Source organism: Gekko japonicus, unplaced genomic scaffold (assembly GCF_001447785.1).
Source record: "Gekko japonicus isolate JY-2015 unplaced genomic scaffold, Gekko_japonicus_V1.1 scaffold1356, whole genome shotgun sequence".
Lineage (NCBI taxonomy): Eukaryota > Metazoa > Chordata > Lepidosauria > Squamata > Gekkonidae > Gekko > Gekko japonicus.
The window spans coordinates 370,324-388,930 of record NW_015170320.1 but is presented as its reverse complement, the minus strand read 5'-3'; the positions used below and the strand labels follow the sequence as shown (position 1 = coordinate 388,930).

At 45.6% G+C, this 18,607-nt stretch overlaps 1 protein-coding gene across 1 annotated transcript in view; it reads right to left on the bottom strand.

The window, feature by feature from the left end:
• ADGRL1 (adhesion G protein-coupled receptor L1) overlaps positions 1-18,607 on the bottom strand; it is a 105,331-nt gene that overhangs the window by 72,037 nt on the left and 14,687 nt on the right. The window contains exon 2 of the mRNA XM_015418056.1: positions 7,217-7,433. Coding sequence (XP_015273542.1) covers positions 7,217-7,433 — 217 coding nt within the window. The remainder of the gene's footprint in view (positions 1-7,216; positions 7,434-18,607) is intronic.

Here is an 18,607-nt window from a genome sequence, read left to right as displayed (position 1 = left end):
CTGAAGGGACATCTGACAACTTTACTGATGAGCAAGCAAAATGTCCTTTATCCACACTAAATTCACATGTTGAACATTAAATAAATGTAAAAAGGTAAAGGTAAAGGTTCCCTTGCTCGAAAGCCAGTCGAATCCGACTCTAGGGTTGCGGTGCTCATCTCCGTTTCAAAGCCGAAGAGCCAGCGCTGTCCGAAGACGTTTCCGTGGTCATGTGGCTGGCATGACTAAACACCAAGGCGCACGGAACGCTGTTACCTTCCCACCGAAGTGGTCCCTATTTATCTACTTGCAATTTCTCGCTTTCGAACTGCTAGGTTGGCAGGAGCTGGAACTAGAGACAGGAGCTCCCCCTGTCTTGCGGCACCCGGGTCTTGAACCACTGAACTACTGACTTTCCACAGCCTGCAGTTCAGCGTCTTAACCACTTGAGCCACCGCAGCTCCTTAAGTAAATGTACATTAACCCATAGGTGCATGCAGGCATCTGTGTGGTAATAAACCATCTATGTTCTTTTGTTTGTCCAAATAATGCTTCTAACCACATTTTTGTACAAATACTCAAAAGGGAGACCTCCTACATATCACTGAAATTTCAGTCATTCACCACCTGACCTGCAAGCTTTCATGCAGGAATGAGATGTGACTCTGCCATTCCTTACCATGCTAACAGATAATAAGGTTCATCTAGACAAAAATTGGTCCATCTTATTAAGAAAACCCTGAACTTGTTCTCAGCTTCCTTAAGTTAATGAAGCCTGGGAAAGCAGTACGAACTAGTCCTTATGTACTTAACTGTTAAAACACACAACCCCCCCCCCAACCCCAAGCCTTTTAAAACCAGTTTATTTTTATTTATTTAGACCACCTTTTCATGCAATAATTATCAGATAAAGCAGGCAGCCGTCGCATGCCCCATTTTCTCATCATTAGGTTCTCGCCCTCGTTCAGGTCCAGAAAGAGACTACCCCCATGTCCCACTTGGTTATCGCCTGCCACCTGCTCTCCCTTGAAAGGCTGATGCAACAGGCAGAGGCAGTGGGGGGGGGGGGCTCCCAGGGGCTGTCGGCTGCCAAAGCAACTGGAGCCAGTATCAGCCAAGGTCTCCGGGGGCAGGACAGCTGCCACCTGCTTTGCTGCAACTGAATTTGCCAGCTAAATGGTTGGACAAGGGCTGAGAGGATGCTGCTTCCAGCACCACAGACTCCCCCCCCCCCATGCCCAGTTACTTCCTCGGGGCTTCCTGTGTGGAACACTCATTCCTTGCCTTCAAAGAACCAAATGGTATGGCCAAAGGTAAAGGTAAAGGTAAAGCTCAAAAGTCAGTCGAATCCGACTCTAGGGTTGCGGTGCTCATCTCCGTTTCAAAGCCGAAGAGCCAGCGCTGTCCGAAGACGTTTCCGTGGTCATGTGGCCGGCATGACTAAACACTGAGGTGCACGGAACGCTGTTACCTTCCCACCAAAGTGGTACCTATTTATCTACTTGCAATTTCTTGCTTTCGAACTGCTAGGTTGGCAGGAGCTGGAACTAGAGATGGGAGCTCACTCCGTCATGCGGCACACTAGGGTCTTGAACTGCTGAACTACCGACCTTCCACAGCCTGCAGTTCAGCGTCTTAACCACTTGAGCCACCGCATGGTATGGGGTGTGTGTGGCTTTAACAGAGGGAGTCAGAAGCAAGGGTTGAGATGCGAAGACCCAAGGTGGGGTGGGAAGGAACAATGATAAGTAATTGGGAAAGAGAGGAATAGAGCTAGCTAGCACTGTCAAGGTACCGATATTGCTCACTGTGGAGAATACTGCAAGATTCTTTCAGAGGCCCAAATATGAGAAATGCTATTTACCCATAGCTGATACTGTACGTATAAAAATGTTAAAAAGTCATATACGAACTGGCTACTGCCTGCTGCCAGGAAGTGTCCAGTGGCTGAGCTGATGAGATCTCGGGTAATGTTCATGAACAAACCCTGCATCCACTTTCCCTGTATCATGAACAATTTTATTCACCATCTTTTCTTCTCAATTCAAAAAAGAGCCCCAAGTGCTTTTAGCCCTTCTTTGCAGGAAAGGCGCTCCAGTGCCTTGATTCATTGGATGGGCCTTTTCTCCCTGCACGTAACATCCTTTATGGGTGGCCAGAGAGTAAAAAAGAAGAAAAAGCCAGGGAAAAGGGGCCCACGTGGGCCTTAGTGAGAGTTAAAGAACAAGGTCACTGGCAAGAATGACATGAACTGAAGGGCACACTGACGGCTTGAGAGCTAAAGGAGCAGGTAAAGCAAAAATGTCTAAGGTAGACGGAGGCTAAGCATCAGATACGGATTTGAACCACCCAGTCATATATTTGGCTGCAGATCGTATCTCAGCTACAGTTACTTGGTGCACTCTTCACAGCATCAGAGGTACCTACATGTCCTTCTCCAAGATACCATCCCGCTGTGTTCCTAGCATTCCTTATCAAAACAGGACCACTGGCCTCCATGTCAAAGAGGAACAAATAAATCCCCCAGCCCACAGGAACCTGCATCTATGACCAATAAGGTATAACATGCTGAACTAGTGGTGGAGTGGGGAACATTGACTTCTGCTGGATTCTGTCACATTATCAATGGGGCCCAACTTGGAGAAATTATCCCCAGGCTTCTGTTGCATGGAGCATTGGTAAGAAAACTGGTGACCATTTCACCGGGCTCTGCTTCTGAAGGGGAGCTCAAGAGAGTTAGTAGAGGGCTGCACCATCTACATGTTATGATAGAAAGTCACCCTGACTGTAAATAGAGACTTCTTGATAAACCTGCATCAGACTAAAGGTTATGCTTCCCAAACTAAACTGTCCTTTTGTTCCCACATTGTATAGTGAAATTATCATAATCTATTTTATTGCTTTCACTTCAAATTCCTAGCAGACTTTCCTATCAGATAGCATAGTCAATACCCTGGGGCCCTGGCTAATCCTGCTAAGATTTTAAGTTGATGTGTCCTTTCCTGCCACTTTCTCATTGTTTAATCTACATGTTAATTAGTTCTTGATTGACTTGGAAATTCCAAGTAAATGCTACACATTCTGCCCAGTATGGGATAATGGTATAACTCTAGATGAATTCTTCTATACATGCCCTGTTCCTTTGGTCTTTTTCTAAATACATTGCATTTATTAATATGTCAAAACTGGAAGATCCTCCACTGAAAGGCAGTGTTACACATCTGAGGCAGTACCAGTTGTGACTGCACCACTTGTGATCGCGCAATTCAGTGGGCAGGGGAGGGGACTGCAAGTCTAAATATTCCACCACACACACAAAATATTGTATATGTGGAAAGGTCTAGTAGAAGGGTCCTGGCCTGCCTTCCTCCTGGTACCCTTATTTTCTATATGCAGGGAATTTTTATGAACAAAGCATTCAAATATGCAATCTATATTCTGAAGTCTCCCCCTAAAGCTTGTGTCTGTGACTGCACGGTCCAGCAAATGCAATACTTGCTATCTGATATTTCTTAATGTGTAGCTTTATTTTGAATCTCAGACAGGCAGTGCCTAATTGTAATTGCTCGGTTGTACTGGGTAGCAAAAAGCACATAGTTAAAGGCTGCTTGTCTCAGGGCTAAGTTCTGGTACTTGAAAGCTTGTTATGGGGATAAGCCCATAATGCGCAGAAATGTTAACCTACCAAGACAAACACAGCATCCCAGCATGGGATCCTTTCAGGGGGCTCAATACAAATCCTGCCTCTGTTGTCTTCCTGGGGCTTCAAAAACCAGCAGGGCTGACAAGGCAAGCATCTTTCAGATCATATTACACAGATGGTAGACTGCATTCAACTTGGGGGAATCCCATGTTGTGCAGGCCTGGGCCAAGCCCTGGCTCAAATGAAGCCTAGCAACCCAGTTGCACTGGAAAATCCCACTGAGTTTAACAGGGGCTCCTCTGGGGCAAATGGATTCTGGAGTTTAAGAAGAAGAAGAAAGGTTGTTTTTTATAGCCTGGCTCTTCACTATCTAAAGGAGTCTCAGAGCGGCTTAGAATCTCCTTCCTTTCCTCTCCCTACAACAGACATTCTCCCTACAACAGACATTTCTCTCAGAGCTCTCTCTCTCAGCCCAACCTACCTCAATGTGGGGTGGAGAGAGAGAGCTCTGAGAGAGAACTGTGACTGACCCAAGGTCACCCAACTGGCTTCAGGTGAAGGAGTAGGGAATCAAACCTGGTTCCCCAGATTTGACTCCACTGCTCTTAACCACTACACCAAACTGTAAGCCCAAGACAAAGCTGCTTAGCAACAGAAACAATTTGTATAATTATTGGTTAATGCTTGATGACAGAAATAAAAATCCAGATGGCATGTAAATACTCCAATAATGGTATTGGTAATAAATTAACCATCTAATATTGTTAATAACAATTGGTTGGTGCATTTTGCTGTTAAGTACAGATGAGAGTTGTTCCCTGTACTTCAGTTCTAAAAACAGAGGTTCCAGGTATCAAATCCAGCCGGAAGCCAGACGCTCTGACTTAAAATAATTAAGCCCCAGTAATAGGGTTGCCAGCTCCAGGTTGGGAAATATCTGGAGATTTTGGGGGTGGAGCCTGAGGAGGGAGGGGAGGGACTTCAGTGCGGTATAAGGCCATAGACTCCACCTTCCAAAGCAGCCATTTCTGCCAGGTGAACTGAACTCTGTGACCTGAAGATCAGTTGTAACCCCAGGAGATCTCCAGCCACTACCTGGAGCTTGGCAACCCTCCCCAGTAACAGGTATGTAGAGGGCTGGCTGCTGGCTCGGTAATGAAGAAAATTCATCCTGCACATGCTCAGAGTCACTCTCTTTAGTGTTATTATTACTCTACTTCGCTCTGTAGTTCAGCCATGGCACTGAAAATATTTCTTGCAGAACTGAGCCCTAGTAAAAGATGGCTTAAACTAAGTAAACTAAGAAAACCCCTATTCTGAGAAAAACCTGTATATTAATGACCTCAGGTTCACCACCTGCCCAGATGCTTGTTAGTAACTGAGTGCAAAAAGCGACATTGTTGCTGAGAATCTGAATGCATGGCAGACCTATGCACGCCAACAGTCACAACATGCTAATTCAGGGTAGGTCTGGCAAAAAACTCAAAATCTGAAACAAGCCAAAAAAAGGAAGAAACGTGAATCAGTTCCAAAGAAATGTAACATGCATTCACTTGCTCTGCTGAATCTTTGCAAATTGTCCCTAGCAAGCTTTTGGAAAGGGGGGAAAATGAATCATTCAGTATCATGTCTTTGTATAATGCCATGTTATTGCAACTTCTGGAATTCCCCTCATATCAAAGGCAATGATCTGGAGTATGTCACTCCATCCCCTATGCCATTCTTCTGTTTTATGTATTTGCCATCCGTCTGCACGTAAGCATCTCACACAGCCTTTCTGCTCCTGTATTTATCCAAGCAAGTACATTACCAAGCAAGTACACATGTACCCATATATTTTAGAGGACAGAAATGTAATAACAAATATATTTTTTGTATATTTTATTTCAGGTGTACAATTTGTTCATCTTCCATTTTCTCCACTGCAGCTTGAGCTCTTGTTCCAGTTTCTTTGACATGGATCGGGGGAAAGAAGTCGGGACTCCTTTGGGGTGCAGCAGAGATAGATAAGAGAAACTGGGGAGCATAGATAGGAACTGCAAATTGCACTGAAAGAAGAAGTGCCAGTCTCTGGGTAACGGAAGCTGCCTCCAGACTGTCCGTTTGTTTCAAAGTGTTTATCAGAAATTCTCTGCATGCATGTCCTCCCCAAACATGGAACTATGTAAAATGGATAAACCAGTAAAAGAAAACAAAGTCCAGATTCCCAGAGTTGCAGTTTACCTGATTTTTCACCGGAGGGTACATTACCTGATTTTTCACCGGAGGGTACATTGCATGCTTTGTTTGAAATATGATCATAGCAATCCTTCATTTCTGTAGAGTCAAAATGAATAACAAATGTGGCCCATGGAAGTGCTCTTTGGGATACTTCATATATAACTTATCTCATTACATTTGCAAGCCTTTATGTTTTGACCACACTTAAGAGTGACAGTTCATTGGAGACTCTGCAAACCACAGCACTTCCTTAAAGTGTCAGCAGCTAACTGCCTAAGCTGATTCAAAATTCTTGAAAACAGTTAGTGATAGGAGATAGACGTAGAATTCACAGGAATACATGTGAAGCACTACACAGAGGTGTGAGCGAGAAACATCCAGGGCATCAAGCCTGATTTTTTGAAAAGGATCGTTAAAAACAGTAACCCTACCTTCCCTGAGTGGTGTTTATTAAGCAAATACCTTTTACTGCTGGGTTAGTAAAGATGCAGCATGGTTCATGGTAAACCTCAGATAGTACACTGTCTAACTGACAGGGTTTCAAGATGTGTTGCGGAAGTCCAATTATGGCTTCTTCCATGTTCAGAATTTTTTATCTCTTGCATTTCAGCCTGTAACTCATCTGTAGAGGAAAACTGTTTGTCTTAGGGCCCAACTACACATTAAACAGTCCTGACATCATGTCCAAGTCTACTATGACAATACTTCAGCCACATGCTGAGATCTCCCTGCTGGGAACTCAATTCCCAGGAAGATGTGGTTTGGATTGGAGCCAAGGACAGTCACTTTAGACAGCTGTTCCCTGCACTGAAAAGGCCCCAGGAGCTGTGATTTGCCACACTGGCAAAATCACATACTCTGTTAGGGCAAAAGTATGTTTTCCCAACTGGGGGTTGTTTTATGTTGGGGAAAGGGCTATGGGGGAGAAAAGATCTAAACCCCCTCTCCCCACACAACATGGGCTGAATCAGGAACCTGGTTAGTGGGGAACTTGAGTCCCAATCATGGAAGGGCATGTCTGACAGAATGCGGCAGACCTGGGCACGATGCAAGGACAGCATAACAAGTAATTAGGCTCAGAGATGGTGGAGATACATGATCAGATTCCTAGTATCTTTAATTTTATTTTAGAAGCAACTGGTGTGGGGAGGAGGGACAGTCAAACTGGATTGGGATTTTGCCTTGGGTGGGGGGGGTTAACCCTTTCTCCTATTTTGATTTTCTGATCTGCCAGCAAAAACTCAACTAAGTTTTTTCCCCAGCAGGACAAATAGCAATTGTGAATGGGGGAGGCATACTTTCCCTGAAGGGAAAGCTGCTTGGGGAAAAGAAACACTGCCCCAACCTCCACTGAAATTTTACAGTGGCTCTTACCTTTGGGACATGATTTTGAAGGCGTCGGGAAGGTAGCACTGGACGTTCTCCATCTGGAAGGGATCAGCGTCGCAGATCTTGTCATCCGTGCGCCCATAGTTGGCATTCTCCACCATGATGACATCACTGCCCGGACAGCGCAGCTCAATCGGATAGCCCTCACATGCCAGTTCCCGCCGAACCAGACCAAAGGGTAGGCCAGCACGGCTTAGACCTGCTGGAATACGAAATGAGAGAGTGAGGCTTCTCGTCTCTTATTCCGCTCAATCCTGAAGTTCCAGCTCATCTCCTGATTGATTTCTGTAATTTCCCCCCCACACAAACACTTAGGTATGCATAGCACATACCACTAGAACACAGCACTGAAGAGCAAGACTGTGAGCTTATTTCCCCAGCTTTGGAGATTAATGGGGGACAGAAATGGCCTCCTAAACCAGGATTTCTGGCTTTTCTCTATCATCTGTATACATGCTGTGCAACCTGAAACATATCTCCCTATATCCAAGCCTGTTTTTCTTGTTGATCTATAAAGCAAAACAGTAGCGGTTGGGGATCCCTTCTTCTGACACTGTGGCACGTCTGTATATTTGTATGTCTGTTTGTGGAGGGGATGCGTGCCCTGACATCATCTAAGAAGTAAAAAAGAGATTTTGGCCCCCATTTGCTGGGCTAAGTCGTATATTCAAACTAAGCAGCACAGACTCAGGCAGATGTGTCTTTAAAAACCCAGACATGTTTTTCACAAAGCTCTTGGCTCCACGCACCACCCGTGACCCACTTTACAGACAGCAGCTGAGGAAACGGTCTGGGAAATGTGCTGAGAAAATTCTTTGCAATCCTTTTGAATCTTGCAAGGTTTTGTGAGACCAGAGAGGTATCGGTGGGAAGTAAACAAGGGGGAAAACCAATTGAAAACTGAACATGGATATCAGAGAGGCTTCCAGAGAGATTCTTGCTACAGCTTTCTGTTCATGTTTCTGATGGAGGAGATATTGGGTATATATACATGGATACTAGGGCTGAGTGCTCACACTCCTGAATTCTGCTATCAGCCTTGTGAGCAAGGAGGAACAAAGACATCAGAGACCTATTTCCACATTTGTATTGTTGCGATTTAGACAGGGGGTGACACAGAATTCTAAAATTCTCTCCACAACAGTAGCAGCTGAAGAGAATAGGGAGGTATGGCTTCCGAACACGGCTGTATGCACTGGACTTCCTCAGAAAGGAATTCATCTTGGAACACACAACCCAAAGGTTCTTCCTTTCTCCTCACAGCCACCTCTGTGGCTGTTTATAGGGCACCTCATACTACCAGGGTCATTTGGGGAAGTGTGACAGCTGCATTTAGCTCTGGCGCTCTCCATTTTCATTGCGGGAGACTGGAAGCACATGAGGCCTGCCTGGTAACCTCAAGGTATGCTCCCCAGCTATACTGACATCCTAACCAGATGTGACATTTTCCATGTGTTCACTTACAGGTACTCTTAAGTGTCATGTCACTTCTGGTTAGGTACTTCCATGGGCATTTTCCTCTCAGGTCATCACAACCCGCCCCGCCAAGGGGATTTGCTTTCTTCTCCCGCCCCTTCTGCATTCCCAACCAGCCTTTTTCTAGTGCAAAGGAGAAGGGGGGTCTGAGGGAGAGAGGAAAAAGTAGGTGTCTGCACTTTGTGCATTTCCAAAGGGGGCAGATGCAAGACCACGAGAAAGTTAGTGAGCCTCATCATGAAATGCAGTAGCTTCTCCTCTGCATCCAGAGACAGCAGCATTGTTGTTGGGGGTGGAAGTCACTGTCCTGCTGGCCTATGTGGCATCTACACTGGATGGAGTGGGGAGACTGTGACATTGCTTGGGGGTAACCGCCCTCAATTGCAAGTCCTTGCGCATGTGAACATTTCTAGTCTCTACCTGCCAGTGTGCTCTCTCTAGCTGTAGTGATCTGAGGACAAGCACTGACCCATCTTTCTATAAAGAAAGATGCCTAACCAGACATGACACAAAATTTGAGTCCAGTGTCACCTCTAAGACCAACAAAGTTTTATTCTGGGTATTAGCCTTCATGTGCACGCAGACTTCTTCAGATACAACCAGACCTGTAGACATGCAGACATGACACAAAACTCTTATAACTATCTGTAAATGAAAAAAAATGGGTAGTTTAGTTACCTAGTACAGCATGGAAACTGGCAGCCTACCAGCCACATCTAATCCACTAATTTTCTCAGCCTCACCCTATCCCATCCCCATGCCGGACTGTGACTGTGAAGCACAGTCCCACTGCTCACCTGGCAGGTGTCCCTCACCTTTCCCAGAGATCTGCAGTAGTGTGAACTGAGAACTGTGACATGGTTATCTGATGGGCCTACCAGGGCCAGAGTTCAGAAGTTTTGCTAATTTGTTCAGTGCTCCGTTTGCATTGGCCTGCCACTAAAATTTGAGGGTAGCACATTAATTTGATCTCTTTGTGTTTTCCTGAAGACAGCATATGAAGGAGCTGGTGCATTACCCGAAGGGATGTGCAAAGGGGGGGCGCATAGTTCTGGGTGGCTGTATATTGTGGCCCTGTATCTGGCAAACCATCAGTGCTCCTCATATCCTCTCAGCGTGCTACAACTAATCAGACAAGAGGCCTGTGCCTTCAGCTGCAAAGGGCAAGAGTCAGAGCCCCTAGTGGGGAGCATACATTAGTGGCTCTAAGGGCTTTAAAGGGAGGCTAGAGAGGGGACTGGGAAGCAAGCATGTCATAGCTGCTCTTTGTGTAATTTTTTCTTCCCCCTTGCTGGGTTAATGGAAGGGCCCTGTGGAGGCAGTCTGTAATTAAACCATTAGCTGAGTAACTAACTAGTACAGCCTGGTGCGGAGGGTGGGGGGGAGCCCGGCAGACAAGGAAGGTAGGAACTGAGAGAGCAACAAAAGGGTGGCTCGGGGTAGAGGACAGCAAATGAAGAAGGGATGAAAGAGCCTTACTCTAATCATGATAGCAACTGAAATGGGGCTGCCTGTCAGGTAGCCCTGCCATGGTGTTGGAATGTGAGGGGGGATTTTATCTCCCTCCCATTCTCAGCGCTTCTCTGCCTAGCGCTCCAGCTATCTCCACATAGGCCTTGAAGATGCTTTGCTGTAATTCCCCAGGCCTGGGAACTGTAACTGCTTTGGGCACAAAAATGCTTGCTTGCTGGCAGGGCCTGCACGTGCAAGAAAACTTCATTGGCTTCGCAGGTGGGGGGCAGTTTGAATATGCTATACGTTAGTAGCCATCTTATTATAGGGCATTCTTAACACAGGTTGTTTACATGTACTTTAGTTCTGCATTACCATAATAAACACTTATCTTCTGAAGAAGCCTGGGTGTGTGGATTACCTGCCTAAAGTTCCTGACACCGCCAAAGGCACGTGTTTGTACACCAGCAGTCTTGGGAAAGGCCCACATAAATAAAGCCCACTAAGTCTTCCAGTTACACTTGGACAGGTCTGCGATGAGCTATAGTATGACACATTTTTTGGTTTCAGAGCAGATAGCTGTGGTTGCAGATAGATGTGGGTGTGATACCTGGATATGAGAGTGGTTTGCAAGAGGGCACATTTGTGATGGGGAAGCCTCCCAGATAGATGTGGGTGTGATACCTGGATATTCTACTGCTCTCATCTCTGATGTTCTACTGCTCTCATCTCTGATGGAAAAGTGGTTGTAGATCTAGTAACATTGCCAGATCTAAATCCAGAAACTGTGCCTCTGGCTTTACAGTCTCCAGGAGAGCATGACAAAGCTCAACAGTAGCATCTCCCACTTCAGTGTTTCAATGGCCCATTCTTGTTTCCCTCCCACCTACACTAACATGGAGGGTTCTCATTTCACACACACCCCTTCAGCCCTAGAAAGAAAGGGTAGCCAAAAGGACATCCAAGTACTTGGGTGGGAGCCATTTCTGCTGCATACTAGCTCAATGCCTCCAAGCACCTAAAGAATCAAGCTCTCTCTCTGAATTTGGACATGGCAGCCCTATCCTAAGAGAAAGCAGTACACAGGGCCTTTTGAAAGGCTGTCTGAAGGGAACTCACTTGGAGACAAAATGTGGCTAAGGCTACCAGGTCCAAATCTGGAGACACTTCTTGCTTTTGTAAGCCGCTCTGAGACTCCTTTGGGTAGTGAAGGGCAGGGTATAGATCCAATATCTTCTTCTTCTTCCCTTTGTAGAGTACCATCAGGCATTCCTTGAATGTGGACGTGTTAAGGAGAGGGTAAAGAGACAGGCCTCCCTAAGCAGTGGCAAGAAAAGCCGTAATTATCAAAGGTTGATATTATTTATTTAGTACTAAATGTATAAACTCTCCGAAGCAGCCCCTCTTGCATAGGGCAAGCCAACGGTCAGTTAATATGCCTCTAGCACTGATTCCCAAAAAAGTGAAATCATAGGAATCTAGCATACAGGTATGGCAGACATCCCTTTCTGGAGGTGACCTGGCATGACAGGATAAAAGGAAGACGAATATGGCCCTGAAAGGTAAGCTAGAAGAAAAAATAAATTGTTAAGTGGGGTTCTGTTCAGAAACCTCTCCAAAATAACCAGAAGCTCTTGTGTGCTGCCCATTAAAAGCAGATATACCATTCTATGCCAGACCTAAGGCCTTGTGATGGGCATCAGGCCCTCCCTATCCATGTTGTTAAGTTCAGCCATGCAGACAAGGAGCCAGGGTGAGTGCCGATAACTGCTTTTGTTTAAAGCCACCCCCTGCCTATCAAAATCCATGTGGTTACTGCTTTGAAGCCGGACCTGAGCACAGTTGAGTTGCCCTAGGAATGGAAAACAAACGGGCCAGGGAAATGAAACACCAAAAGGAGCAGCGGCTTTATCTCCTTGAAGTGGGAAGCATGGGACAGAGAAGCACTGATTAAAGGGAGGCCATGTGCATTATGGGAGATTTACCCATCACTTTGTCTGCTAAAGCCTTCTCCTGAAAGGGAGAGGAAGATCAAATGCTTCTCTCACACAGCAGTCTCAGCATGGTCAGGTATGACAGACAGGGGCATGAAGACAAGGGTAAAAGATGGGGAACACCAACTCTGGGTTGGACATTATGCTTACCAACCTCCTCAGGCTCTTTGTTGTCAATGTGGCAAATGCATGCTTAGTTTATTTGTTTAGATGTATTTATTGCTGCATTTATATCCCACCTTTTTTCTACCACTGTACTCAAGACAACATATGTGAATTTCCCAGGAGGTCTCTCCTCCAAGTACTGACCTGAACCAGACCTGCTTGGCTTCATGCGCCCTTCAATAATGCCCTTGGACTTTATATGGAGTTTTGTATTTGTTACATGACTCAATGAAGTTGTGTATTTGTTAATAAGCCCTAGATGGTACATTTTTGACTGTTCTCCTGCCTAGTTTGGTGTAGTGGTTAAGTGCACGGACTCTAATCTGGGAGAACCAGGTTAGATTCCCCACTCCTCCACTTGCACCTGGCTGGATGACCTAGTTCTGATAAGAACTGTTCTTGAAAAAGAGCAGTTTCTGTCAAACCTCTCTCAGCCCCGCCTACCACACAGGGTGTCTGTTGTGGGGAAGGGAAAGGAGTTTGTAAACAACTCTGAGACACCCTTGGGTAGTGAAGGGCAGGGTATAAATCCAATTTCTTCTCTTCTTCTTCTACATGCCAAGTGTTTTCGACTGGAAGAAGAATTCAAGTTTTTAGTGACAAAAAACAGTTGGCACTACATGTCTGTCCCCCTCTGCCTCTACAACGTGAGGCAGGGAGTGTCAAATGCGATGACATCCCATTGCATATCGTGCTGTAGATTTTACAAGGAGCAAAGAGACTATGGCTTCATTTAGATATTACATATAACTGCAATTAAAGAAACTGTGCACAAAGCCAGCTTCTTGTTCGGCTTTGTGCCTGAATCCCCCACCATCCCTCCTCATGCCAAGACGCAGGGTTAAACAAAACTCCTGTGATCTGTGATTCATGAATGAGGGTATGCAGATTAACCAGAGTTAGTTTCTCCCACTTGCCAGGATCATAACCCAGGCTTTAATCCAGAGTTAGAATCCCAATCAGTGGAGCAGAAAATGAACTCTAGGGAACCTGATTGCCTGCTTTCACAGGATAAAGGTAAGCAGAGCTAGTATTTAACCACAATTCTTGGTGCACAAAGGAAGCAGGGAAGAAGCTTGGATTGTGCACATACCTGGCAACAAGTTGAGTTTGTGCATATGTTTCCTAGTCATGTGAATGCAACCGTGTAGTGTCATCAGCTTGACTCTCTCAGGTCCTGATCAGACGGGTTTTTAGATCCACGCCAGGCACCGGTGGATTTAAAGGTCATGACCAGACAGCAACATCTGGGAAATGTGCCTGTTCAGTGAGCATCCCGTTTTGCCGCGCTTCGGAGCTGTACTTAAAAGAGTTAAAATCTGGAGTTTTCATTTCCCAACGACCCAATTGCGGACTTTCCCCCATCTGATCATTCCAGCGCGCAATCCTCCTGTCGGGATGGTCTGACGTCAGACCATCCCGAGCGGGCGCCATTTAAAAAAAATCTTAGCGATATGCGCATAAATGTGTAAACGTGCAACAGCCGCAGAGCTCCGCTCAAACGTTCCGGACAATTTCATGTTTCTAAATGGACCGTGAATTTTATGAACTGCATTAGTTAAAAAGGTACCTAGAGAGAGGTACCACTGGCAGTGCTTTAATCATTCAACTCAGCGCATGTGTGGAAAAGCAAGTACACGTTGAGGCGCAGATGCGCATGCACAGATTTTTTTTTAAAAAAACCCGACCGCGCGGCTCTTTCAGGTGGATGCCGTCTAGACAATCCACCACGGAGTATGCGTGTGGTAAGGGGAACTGTCTGGTCGTGCAATGCTGAATAAAAAAGATCGGAATCGAATTAGAGCTGGGCCAATTGCGGTATTAGCTGCACGTCTGAACGCACACTCAAACAATTTTGTTCCACTCTAAATTAATATAGTTGTCTATGGGTGTGCAAATATATATATATATATATAACTCTCACTACATGTGTGAGATGGAGCTGCGGTGGCTCAAGTGGTTAAGACGCTGAACTGCAGGCTGTGGAAGGTTGGTAGTTCAGCAGTTTGAGACCCGAGTGTGCCGCATGACGGAGTGAGCTCCCGTCTCTAGTTCCAGCTCCTGCCAACCTAGCACTTCGAAAGCAAGAAATTGCAAGTAGATAAATAGGTACCACTTCAGTGGGAAGGTAACAGCGTTCCGTGTGCCTTGGTGTTTAGTCATGCCAGCCACATGACCACGGAAACGTCTTCAGACAGCGCTGGCTCTTCGGCTTTGAAACCGAGATGAGCACCGCAACTCTAGAGTCGGATTCGACTGGCTTTCGAGCAAGGGAACCTTCACCTGTACTTTACATGTGTGAGAATGTGTGAAAATGTGTGTACTCATGATTTAGAGAACACTTTGGCAATTGTTTCCATCTTTTCCTATCCCATATGCTCCAAATATTATTTTTACCATTTCTGATATATCACCATCAATGTCTATGGTACTTCACAGAGCCACAACAAAAAGCAAGGTCTATGCCCAGAGGTACTTAAAATCTAAAACGCAATACTGAAAGGCAATAAAGGGGGGGAAAGAAAGGGAAACAGGGAAAATGTGCATACTTAAGCTTAGTTTCAGCAGGGACTGAGGACTAAAGGGGAGTGATGCCTCTGGCACAGAAAAATTATGCTACAACATCTTGAAAAACAAGAACAAAATTATCTTTAGAATGTAATGATACCTAAATTCTTCCACATGAAAATCTGCATATTCTGCAGATGTTGAAATTGTATGGCACATAAGCAGAAACTGCTGCAGAGCCCAAACTTCTGAATCCTCACAATCTCAGGGCCAAACTTGATATGACAGCATCCCTGGGTCCAACCTGCTGCCTGCTGCCATTTTAAAGCCTAATGAAGTGATTTTAAAATGCTTCAGTGTGGCAGAATGAGGCACTTGTTTCTAACCCTGTTAAGAACATAAGAGAACATAAGAGAAGCCCATGTTGGATCAGGACAATGGCCCATCCAGCCCAACACTCTGTCTCACAGTGGCCAAAAATACCAGGTGCCATCAGGAGGTCCACCAGTGGGGACAGGACACTAGAAGCCCTCCCACTGTTGTCCCCCCCCCAAGCACCAAGAAGACAGAGCATCACTTGCCCCAGAGTGAGTGTTCCTATCTATACCTTGTGGCTAATAGCCACTGATGGACTTCTGCTCCATATGCTTATCTAATTCCCTCTTAAAGTTGTCCATGCTTGTAGCCGCCATCACCTCCTGTGGCAGTGAATTCCATGTGTTAATCACTCTTTGGATGAAGAAGTACTTCCTTTTGTCTGTTCTAACCCAACTGCTCAGCGATTTCATTGAGTGCCCACGAGTTCTTGTATTGTGAGAAGGGGAGAAAAGTACTTCTTTGGCCCCATTCACATGGAGTATTTGCTGCGCTAAAGGCAAGAATGTCAGGTGGATTTTTGGTGCGCAATCACACCGCAACATCTGGGAAGCGTAGCGCACCCATGGCCAACCCGTGGCATCCTGCCAAAGATGTGCAGTAAAAAAGTACCGCGGAAAGTGCACTAGTATCCAGAAAACATGGGGCAGGGGTGGTCATCTGATCGTGGGAGCGCTAGTATCCCATGGCATCTGGCACCCGTCCACGTCCCATCGCAAACAGGATGTTTTTCGTAAGCGCATGCGCACAAACACATAACTGAAAGCAGTGCTGCTCCGTGGAACTGCGCATGTGCACAAACGCAAAATGCTTGCTGCGACACTTCTTTGCCACGCTCCAGCATCGCCGTGTGATTGCCAGCTAACAGCCTAAGTGCGAAGCTTCGGGGGACCGTGTGATCGGGCTACCGCACTTTATTTTGCTCCGAGGCGAACAGCCACGCCTCCCCCCCATGTTATCTGGCCCGTGTGACCGGGGCCTTTCTCAACCTGCTCTATCCCATGCATAATCTTATAAACCTTGATCATGTCACCCCTCAGCCGTTGGTTCTCCAAGCTAAAGAGCCCCAAGCGTTTTAAACTTTCTTCATAGGGAAAGTGTTCCAACCCTTTGATAATTCTAGTTGCCCTTTTCTGCACTTTTTCCAATGCTATAATATCCTTTTTGAGGTGTGGTGACCAGAACTGTACACAGTACTCCAAATGAGGTCGCGCCATTGATTTTTACAGGGGCATTATGATACTGGCTGATTTGTTTTCAGTTCCCTTCCTAATAATCCCCAGCATAGCATTGGCCTTTTTTATTGCAGTTGCACAGTCTTTTTTGTGGTTGTTGCATCCCCCTGGGGGGAGGTTTTTATTAGGTTTTTTTAAAGACTACAAAGCTACAACAGAAAATATGGGGAAGGGAACTACATCTAGTGGGAGAAAGAAAAAAGACCCACAACTAACTAAAAACCCAAGAGTAGGAGATCATACATCAGCTTGACACCATGCTATTTTTTAAAAAAAGAAAGCTTCTAAAAATACAATGAACTTAGTCAGTTATGCTAAATTAATTGTCATTTAACCATCCCTTTAAAGAAATTCCCAGAGCATCCCCAAGTTATTTCAACATTTTTTCAGGCACAAATCAGAGTCCTTCAGCCCTTATTTATTCTTATCTTTTCTAATCCTCAGTTTATATGGGCTTTTGGGGCAGCTGCCCCCACTTCGGGGGGGGGAGTCCTCGTCCAAAGACCCCGAGCCCAACTCGCCATCAGATTTGCTTTCTTCTTCCTCCCCTTTCCCCTCTTCTGGTTCCCCGAGTTGTGTCTGCAGAAATCCGTGTGCTTTAAAAACAGAGTCAATCTTTTCTTTTTTATCATTGAGCTTGAAAGTGAAGCCTTCTGGGGTTAACCACCTGTAATTAATGCCATTTGTTTGTAAGAAAAGGATCAGTTCTTTATAATTGTTTCTCTTCTGTCTTATGTCAAATGGAATATCTTTTAAGATCCTAATATTGTTGTCCCCAATTTTCAAGGGTGTTCCCGAAGTTGCTTTCAAAATAGTATCTCTCACATGTCTCTTTGAGAATCTGACCACTATCTCCCCAGGCAGATTATTTTTCTTGATGTACGATGAACAGGACCTGTAGATCACATCCATCTCGCTGCAAAGGTAGTCCGCTGTCAAATCTGTCATTGGGGCTAATGCTTCACTCAGCTGTTGCTTCAGATTCTCTCCTTTATTCTCCAGGACCCCTTGGAATCATAGGACCAAGTTTTCTTTATCCATTTGTAGTTGTAAAAGCTTCCGTAGCTTGCTTCATTTCCAGCTTTTGCACCTTTTTCTTAACCCAGTGGCTGTCCTCGGATGGCACTGTGAACTGAGCTAGCCATGAAAGCCTTGCTGAAGCTAAATATACTGGGGTCTGGTCAGTGCCTGAATGGGATGTTAGCGTATGAAGCATCTAGTAACCACACGTACCAGGTTGCTAGTGCTGACTATTCACAGTGGATTTATTTACACAGATATATACACAGTTCATATAGCACTCTCCAACTCCAAATCGCTGTACAATCCGGCAGAGTGCTCCGCAGCAAGGCATTCACAGAGTGAACACCTCTACAAGTACTTTACACACTTATATACATGTTCAGCACCAATCAGTGATCAGTGCTGACTCATGGTGACATCATTTTAGCTGATGCAACTGAGATGCAATCTTAACCTGGTGACATGATCATATGACTCCTTCTGCTGTCAACCAGATCAGAATGATCTCCACCATTTACTTTCTTAGACTGTCATCTTGCTTCATACCTGATAGTATGCTGACATAGTTGACAGTTGTTGTTTAATGCCAGTGATCTCGTCCAGCAGAGGGCTCAGGGAGTCAGCTAAAGGTTTTCAGAGCTCAGTGACCTCATCTGTTAGAGGACTGCCCCCAAGTTTCGATTTCAACAGCTTCTCTTTCTCCGGTTTCTTCCCCGCCATCTTTTTGGATTTGTTTACTTTTCAAACAAGTTGCTAAAGCCTCTGATGTTTGCCCGAACGCTTTTCTGCACTCTGGTAAGTCTCTCAAAACAGTTTTAAATGCTTATTTTTCCACTCCCCCCTCTTTTCTTCTGCGTTCGTCTATGCGTTTGGGAGGGACCCCCTCCCCTGCTGTCTTTCCCATTGCTCTTTTTAGAGGGGGCAGCTTCTTTTTATATCTTCATGCTCGCTTCACCCAACTCACTGTTCATTGTTGGACATTCGGCCTCACTCGTTACCATTTATTTCACCCGATCTTCAATGCTTGTCCCGGTCAGCAGCACTTGTACCACGCGGTCACTCAGCGGCAGGACCTTCAGGGCAGAGGGGCGCCTCAATTCTCCGGCTTTTGGCCATCGAAGAGGTCGCCCCTCAAAAGCCCCCTGGCT